Source organism: Agelaius phoeniceus, chromosome 3, assembly GCF_051311805.1.
Source record: "Agelaius phoeniceus isolate bAgePho1 chromosome 3, bAgePho1.hap1, whole genome shotgun sequence".
NCBI lineage: Eukaryota > Metazoa > Chordata > Aves > Passeriformes > Icteridae > Agelaius > Agelaius phoeniceus.
In genome coordinates this window covers 89,673,295-89,681,790 of record NC_135267.1, presented here as the reverse complement: position 1 = coordinate 89,681,790, position 8,496 = coordinate 89,673,295, and the positions used below count along the sequence as shown (strand labels likewise).

Genomic DNA, 8,496 nt, shown 5'->3' with positions numbered 1-8,496 from the left:
CCGGCGGAAAGCCGCCCGGCGGGTGTGGAGGAGCGGCAAGCCCAGCCCGGGGAGCGCGACCCCCGCTGCGGTTCCCGACTGGTGACGGCCGCGCTGCTCCCCCAACAGGCAAAACTTTCTACACTCAAACACACACAGAGACACACACGCGCGGCCGGGGCTGCCGCCGCCGCCGCTCGCTCGCCCCACACACACACACTGACGTCTTTTGCGCATTTCCTGCGCTGGAGCGAGCGGCGGAGCGGCACCGGCAGCGGGCGGGGGCTGCGCGGAGGGAGGCGGCCGGCGGCGGCCGAGGGGAGGCGGCGGGCGGGAGGCGGGCGGGGGGCGGCCGGCGGGAGGGAGGCGGGAGGGAGGCGGCGGCGGCGGCTCTGCCCATCGCCAGGGCGGCGGCCGCCCAGCCGGAGCCCGCCGAGACCCGCGCGGGCCGCTCCGCTGCCGGCGCCCCCCATGCGCGGGGGTCGCTCCGCTGGGTCCTCGGCCTTGGCGGCGGCGGAGCAGGAGGCGGCGGCGGCGCAGGACGGGCGGCTGCGGGCGGCGGCGCGGATGGAAGGTCCCCGGGTGGATGTTTGCTGAGCGGAGGCTGTGCAGTAGGCAGGGCTGGTGGGTCGGCCGGTGTTTCTGATCCGTGTGTGTGTGTGCGTGTGTGTGTGTGTATGCGTGTGTGTGTATTGTTGTGCGGCGCACGGGCAGGACTGGCGTGTGCGGGAGTCCGGGATCGCGGCTCTGCTTCCTCTGCGAGGACTGATCCAGGATTATGGTCAGGGTGAAGGGAGAAGGCTCTTGCTTACCCCCGGATTGATTATGCTCGGGTTTTGATAGCATTCGGGGGTTCCTGCAGCCGCGGCCGCCTCCCCCTCCCTGGCGGCCCCCCTCCCTTGTTTTCCGTTAGAAACACGGGCAAGAAAATAAATGTATTCACTGGGTGTCGCAAGAGCAAAGGCTAAATAATCAAAGGTAACAGCAGCAGCCAGGCGAAGGGACCCGCACCGTACCCTGCTCCCCCACCTCCCAGACCTGCCCTCCTATTTATTGGCGAGACCTCCCTCCCTCCCTCTCGGTGCGAGTGCGTTGAGCGAGTGTTTGATCCCGGGAAAAGTGCAGCTATCCAGCCATGGTGGTTTTCAATGGCTTGCTGAAAATCAAGATCTGCGAGGCGGTGAATCTGAAACCCACGGCGTGGTCTCTGAGGCATGCAGTGGGTCCCAGGCCACAGACCTTTTTGCTGGACCCTTACATCGCCCTCAATGTGGATGACTCCAGGATCGGGCAGACCTCGACCAAGCAAAAGACCAACAGTCCTGCTTGGAACGATGAATTTGTCACCGACGTTTGTAATGGCAGGAAGATAGAGATGGCTGTTTTCCATGATGCCCCCATCGGGTACGACGATTTTGTAGCTAACTGCACTATACAGTTTGAGGACTTGCTGCAGAACGGGAGCCGTCACTTCGAGGACTGGGTAAGTGTTCACGCTGTAGATACATACATGTACATGTGATTTTCAGTGGCATGGCTCTGGATGAAACATCTGTCTTGCAGAGCTAGGTTACCAAGGGCATGTAATGCCTCTGAAGGCTTTTCATTATTTCCACACTTTGTTTTACTGAGATAGTCATGGTTACTATATAACTAATGCATGTTATCTACAGGCCAGGCAGGAAAGAAAAATATGCTGAATCTAAGTATGAGGTATGTAGTTACCTCGTAAGTTTCTGAAATTATGTGACATAAATACAAATCCAGTTGTCTTACTGAGTCTGAAGAACCTGAACCCAATGCATCCGCACCAAACATTACCACAAAACCAAGATCCAGTGCTTAGATGAGTTTCATCATTTCAGGGTGAATACTCTTGGTTAGCCTGGCAAAGATGAACCTTAAAAATCCAGACCTGACCTCTGATACGAGACACCTCAGGGTCTTCCTGTCACTTGAGAGCTCACTGCATCAATACTGATGCTCCTCCTTCCTTCCTTCAGATGATCGACACCTCTCTGCGTAGATCTAACGCAATGCTTCTTCAAATGCTCAAGACTGATAAAGGGTCCTAGTGGAATTTGGGCCCAACTAGAGAAATTCTGTTGTCTGTACACACAACGTGTCTTAGCAGCTTTCACAGCGTCTTTAAGACCCAGAGGCTAACGTGCCTCAGTGGGAGTACAAAAAAGCTGGAAAATCCTTGCTCTGACATCCTCAGGTAGTGTGATTTAACAGGGAGAAACCAATCAAACAATCAAGAAACAGGAAACGTGAATATGCACTTTTCACATTTCTGCAGTTAAACTGTTAAATGGTGGATATCCTTTAAATGAGATGTGTGATAAAACAATAGTAGCTATCATCTCATTTTCAGTGTGCCCTGCTCAACCAGCCATCTGAAATTATATATGCTCATCTTTTTATGTACTTATTTTTCATGGTCAAGGATACTAGCTAGTAGGGTTTTGGCAAACACACAGAGAACCCAGGACCAAAGAAAAAATAGCTAGGGTTAATAGGTCTGAGTTTTATGTATTCTTTGGGGCTTCTTTGTTTAATGCAGTTATGTAGAGATGGGGAAATGATGAAAGGGTATGAAAGAATTAGTCTCTATGCTGATCAGGAGCTGATCAACTTTGCTGTTAAAACTTTTATGTTTACAACTTTAAAATATTTTTCATTTTTGCTGCCTATGTGTTGCATTGTGATAATCGGGGTCTAGATTATTCTGATGCTCTATAAAAGCTACGCATTAGTAAGCTCAAATGGTAAAAGTGGGTGATAGAAGGAGAAAAATAGCTATAACAGGAAAAGACAAATGCAGCAGTATTGCAGATGTCTTTTACCTGTATTGAATGATAATCAAGTTGGGACTCTCCTGAAATCAAGTGAGGTTTCATCTTTGAGACTAGTGGGATGAGGATATCTGCACAGATTTTTAGTGAAAGAATAATAATTTTGTATGTTCTTTTTGTGCATGGTACATGTTGTGAGTTTGTCACCAAATCTGGAAGAACCTTGCAGATTCCAGATGCCAAGTTTGAATTTTGGTGAGACTGGGGTGCATCCTGGCTCTGATATTTAAGGTGAACTCAAATGTCTGAACAGATTCCCTAGATAAATAGTGGAATTTAACAGGTTGAGGTCCATTGTAAACAGGATCTGTGAGGAACTAGATAGCTGAATCAGATAAATGCTGGCTTTTATTGCATCAGGATTCATTGCTGTCCAGCATTCAGTGGGTGGGAGGAGACGAGGGAGTGACTACGCTTGTTGTCTGTTGATGTGACAGAATCGAGGACATGGCAGTGGATCATAGCTGGTCAGCTCAATATAGTGCAGCTTCTGAAACATCACTTACCTTGGTTTGTACTGCTAATCCTTGCCATTAGGATTGTGTGCATGTACTACGAAGACAGCATACACCTCCCCCCGTATCACAGTTAGAAGGGGGGTAGGAGTTAAGTGTCTATGGGATTATGCTTTACCTTTTCCAAAATCTTCCTTTTTACTGAGTGTGTCACTGTAATTCTGAGTGTGTTTATTGGATTAATAGATAGGGACTTCAAAGAACTGGCTCTTACAAAATCACACTGGTTTTGGGTGCTTTTGAGTTACAAGAAGACCGGTGGCCATGACATCTCTATAGAGTCCGTACTGAAGTAAATCGATTTATTGGTATCTTCATCAGTGTCTGGAGTCTGTATTAAAACCTGAAAAAGAGGTTGTCTGCAAATTGAATGAGTTTCACACTACAAGGAAAATGCACATGGCCTAAACCAACATTAGGCTAAGACTGCTGGTATGATACAGTCAGTTTTTTCTGTACAATAAGAGGACTAGTTCCTTCATTTCACTTTTGGCATTTAAGGCAGGTATTTTTGTAGTACTCTTCCTGAACTCTGTAACAAGCAAATTAAAACCAGCAATCACAGTAACCCATTCTTCTTTACTGCCTGAAATATCAAATAAATGCAACCTACACACTTGAAACACACTTGAAGACCATCAAGTCTTTTCATGCCATTCTGAGGGTTTCCCTTTAAGCAGTCCTGAAAGTTGGAACTGGGTACCAAGTACTTGCTGAGTGTGATTGGAGCAATTACACTGCTGCCCTTCCTTACCTTCAGTATGATGCAACAGTTATTGCAGGACTGGACCGTCACTATTAAAAGAGGGTTGAGAAAATGTCTTGTAAAGGTCTTGTAAACATATTAAGCTTTAATGCTTTTGATCTCATATAGTACTGCATGGGGTTTTTTTAAGGAAATTTCAGAATTTGTTTTATAATATCTGCACTAGGGTCAAGGTTATGTTTCTAGGTTTCTAGGTTCTTGTCAGAAGTCCAAAATGCAAAAAAGATTCACAAAAATAAAATAAAAAAAGTTTTGGGGTTTTTTCCCCCTCAGAGGAAACTGTTTCTCATTTTAGCCAGCTCACTAAATTTGATTGACTTTTGCCATTGTTCAAATCCTTATATTTTTTCTCATACAAATTTTTTAGGAAAATACTGGATATTTTTCTCACTCTTAGGCCTGTGCTATATACGGATGCCATGGTTACAGTGGAAACACTAATGATAAACAAGTACAAAGCTTGAAATCAGGATAATGTCTACTATATTAACACAAGTCAGATAGATATGCAAAATCCTGGTTCCTTTCATCTACAGAGTGTTCAGCAGTTGCATTTAACCTTATGATACATATACTCCCTGAATATATTTTTTTTTTTTTAATTATTCAAAGTTGTGGTGTGAAACAGTGATTCAGAGTTTACTGGATGAAAGCATTTAAACAAAATACATAGTTTTGTGGGGTTTTGGTAAGATCAATAGAAAACACTTGTTTAGGTTTCTAAAATAAGTATAGTGACAATTAAAAAGATGGCTGCTTTGCCAGTAGTGCATCAATACAGACATAGCACAGTAAAAGTGTCAGTTTTGCAGATTTTTTTAGTCATGGTTACACTGCACTTTTAGAAAGCTTTGGATTTATGACATTTCAGGCTTTTTGTAAGCACAGAAAATGTCATACAGAATGGCACCGAGTATTCAAGAGGATGCTGGTGAAGTTACTCTTTGAAAAACAAAAAATACAGAACAAGAAACAACTTGCAAGTTCTGATTGAAAAACAAACTAGCAACTTGACAGCTCTGGCTATATTTTTTTGAGTTAGATAATTCAGGTAATAATAAAGTATGTTTTTATCTAGCTTTCTTACATGTGGCATATGTAAGTGATTCACTTGAGTTGGCATTGCAGCTACATTTTAATCAGTGGAATTGAGATCAGGAAGGAAAATTCCATTGATATTTAGCCCTGTGGTTCCACTCCTTCAAATTATCATGATCAATGTTTACGTGTGTGGATGATTGGTAGTATGGGTTCTGAGTTCAAGTCCACTTTCCAGAGTTGATGACAGATGAAATCAGCATGATTGGACCTATGCCAAAGACTCCATCTAAGGGTCTTAGCCATTAGCCTGGCAGTACATGAGAAAAGCTATTGAGCTGTCCTAAGAAATCCTTTTGCTGGCTGAGTAGCAGAACTCACTAAATCATTGAGAACATCAGAACATTTAACAAGAAAAGCCTCTATTTCCAATGAAAATAATTTACAGCTATATTTAGGTTAATGAAAGAGATTTAATTTTCTGCTGTCTTAAAAAAAAACCCCTTATGCTGTCAGGAAAAAAAATAAAACATGTATTGTAGTAAGATTTTCTTTGCTAAAATATCTTCCATACTATTTTTCTTCTTTCAGTGCAGCTTCTTCAGATCTAAATTTAAAACATTATACTTTTTTAAAAGCATCCTTTCATATTTCTGTTTTGCCAATGTGAAGTTAGTTGTGCAACTGTGCCACTATTGCATAAAGCAAGTTTATTATGAATTAATCTAATATCTCAGTAGCAAGTGGATGATGAGTTATAGGAACTGGCATGGGGAAGAAGTTGCAGTCTATACAGTTAAACACCTAGGTTATCTGAGCTCTAAATGTCACCTGAAAGGCAGCAGCCGGGGAGGAATTAAAGCTCTTGAGAGTCCTTGGTCCTGTGAGCTGTCCACGGATGTGAGAAGTAGAACTCTCTCTTTCCAGTGCCTCTAATCTGAATGAAATTGAAAGACTACTTAGGTGCTTTTTTTTTTTTCCCCTTCTTTTAATGCCATTTCTGTTGTTGGAATGGGAACTCCTTTCAGCCAGCAGGTGATCTGTTGTAGCTGGCAGACAGAGAATGGAATTGTCATCATTGTAGTGCAGGTCACCCTGTGCGTTCACCTCTGCTTGTGCCGTGCACTGCTGAGGGCTGGCACTGGGCTGGCAGAAAGTGACTGTAGCGTATTTTCATTTTTATTTTCATCTGCTGACTGAATTTATTTGTGCTGGTGGTGTTGAAAGGCCTAGGATTTCACTTGCAAAAACTTCAGATCTCATCTAAACAGTTCATGGGCTGCTGAAAAGCTGTTATCGGAATCATATTTGTGGAGATGAAAGGGAAATTGCTGGGGTCTTGTTTGAGAGGTTTCTGCATGACAAGGAGGTTATGGAGCAAGATCTGTCAGGCTTGTGGGGCAAGGCTGAGAGCTACAGGGCTCAGCAGGGTTTCACAGGGACTCTCTCATTCTGAGGGTAAGTGATTGTCAAGAGGAGCTGAGAGATTTTGGAGAGAACTTTGTACAGATAGGGGTCTTCCTTGCCTTCTCCCACAGTCTGTCTCCCTCCTGTTCCTTCTCTTTTCCCTCTCTGCTGGGGATGTGGTACAGTCACACAGAGCTCACCCACTGTCTTGTATCAGTCCCTTTCTACAGCTGCATAAATCTACTCCTACTCCCTGCTAGAAATGTTCTCTCCTAACAGCTCCTGCTTACCTGCAGTGCTTCCCAGTCTGCTGAGAAGCAACAGAGGGGGGAAATGCTGCCTCTGCTGTTGTTACTGCAGGGAGAGAGAAAGGGCAAAGTGGGGAAAGGAAGAGATGAGGCATGGGGAGAAACCTGGAGGAGGGTAATGAATAGTTGCTGCCGCAGCGCGTACTCCAGCTGCCCTTTTGGCAGCAGCAGAAAGCTGCACGTGTAGGAGACAGGGCTGAGCTGGCAGAGGCAAATCGGCTGGTTGGAGGCCGTATGGTGATCACTGACCCACTTTGGGGTTTTTTGGCCTGCTTTGCTGAGTATATAGCTTTTGAAGTCTCACTTCAGATGTGAAAAAATATTGCTCAGGGCATGAAAAGTGTGTAGTGGAGCATGCATTTCACTTAACACTGAATTATCATATCTGTAGGACAGGAGTTGATCCCACCACTGATCAGAATCTCACTTTATTGTTGCTAATATCAAATACTGATACAAAGTTCCACATAGTGAAAATAACTCTACTGAACTCCGTAGAAAGTATTTGTTAGAAAAAAGTTACAGTAGCAGAGTCCAGTTCATAGGTACTAGCTCAAATCTACACTTTTACGAAATGTCCAAGTGGAGTGAAAACAGTTCCTGCATGTCCTTCTTGTACCAGTTTTAATGCAGTGCATGTCATTATTCCAGCTTAGGTGGTTCCATAGATACTGTATAGAATTTCATGGGTCTGAGTAAACTGCTGATCCCACTGGGTTCACTGGACATCATCCAGGCCAGTTTAAATTATTCCCTCAATAGGGTCCTGTGCTCCAAAGGAAAACCAAGAATAAATAACAGTTAACAACATCCTTTACTTGTTTTTTTTTTGTTTTTTTCTTACTGATTTATTCTTCTTCTGCAAATCTTGCATATGTAAGTCTGGTTTCTGCTCTCTAGCATCAAACTGAATTTCTGTCTTCCATGTCCAGAATTCTTTAAATATTGCCAAAATGAGGATTTGATTTAAGTTGGAATTGTAGAACTTGGCAACTAAATGTGATTTGTTTTCACTCTGTAAATAACTTTCATTTAAATGAACTTTTTGGTGGTTTTCGGGTTTTGAAGGAAGACTGTGAATACAGTTTTAAAACATTGAAGACAGGAGCTTTTTGGCTTGGAATTGGCTGGTTGAATTCTGCTTTACCCAATCCTATCTTAATCTCCTTTCCCCTACCCCAGCTATTATCTTGTAAGAGAAAGACATCTGCAGCTCATGGTAAGAGAGGGTTTGGGAACAATAGAGCATGCAAGTAGTGGGATATTTGTGGTAAGAGAGGACTGAGAAGAGACTTTTCCTCCATGCACATGGAAAGGTAAGGCTGGAAGTATTTGGATATGGAATAAGATCAGAAGTCCATAGACAGCCTGTAAAACTGACAGTTTGGGCTGGGGAGGATCAAATAAACCTTTTTGCTAAGCTGGCCAGAGCAAGGCCTGAAGAATGGGGTATTTTGAGTCATGCAAATTGTAGAAGTTACACGGGTTTCAACCATTTGGGGGGAAAGTGGTAACTACAGAAGGGTGACAAAAACTTGTGTTTGTGAGTACTTTCCTGTTTGTCAGGCAATCACTAGACAATATAAAAAGTATATTCAGTAATATTAATATGAAACTGCAACTGT

The 8,496-nt window shown here is 43.7% G+C and overlaps 1 protein-coding gene across 2 annotated transcripts in view; it reads left to right on the top strand.

The window, feature by feature from the left end:
• Positions 1-1,114: 1,114 nt before the first annotated feature.
• The window catches only part of PRKCE (protein kinase C epsilon), a 287,638-nt gene continuing 280,256 nt past the window's right edge, over positions 1,115-8,496 (top strand). For both annotated transcript variants that reach the window (XM_054629818.2, XM_077175832.1), the window contains exon 1: positions 1,115-1,462. In XM_054629818.2, the coding sequence (XP_054485793.1) occupies positions 1,115-1,462 (348 nt within the window). The remainder of the gene's footprint in view (positions 1,463-8,496) is intronic.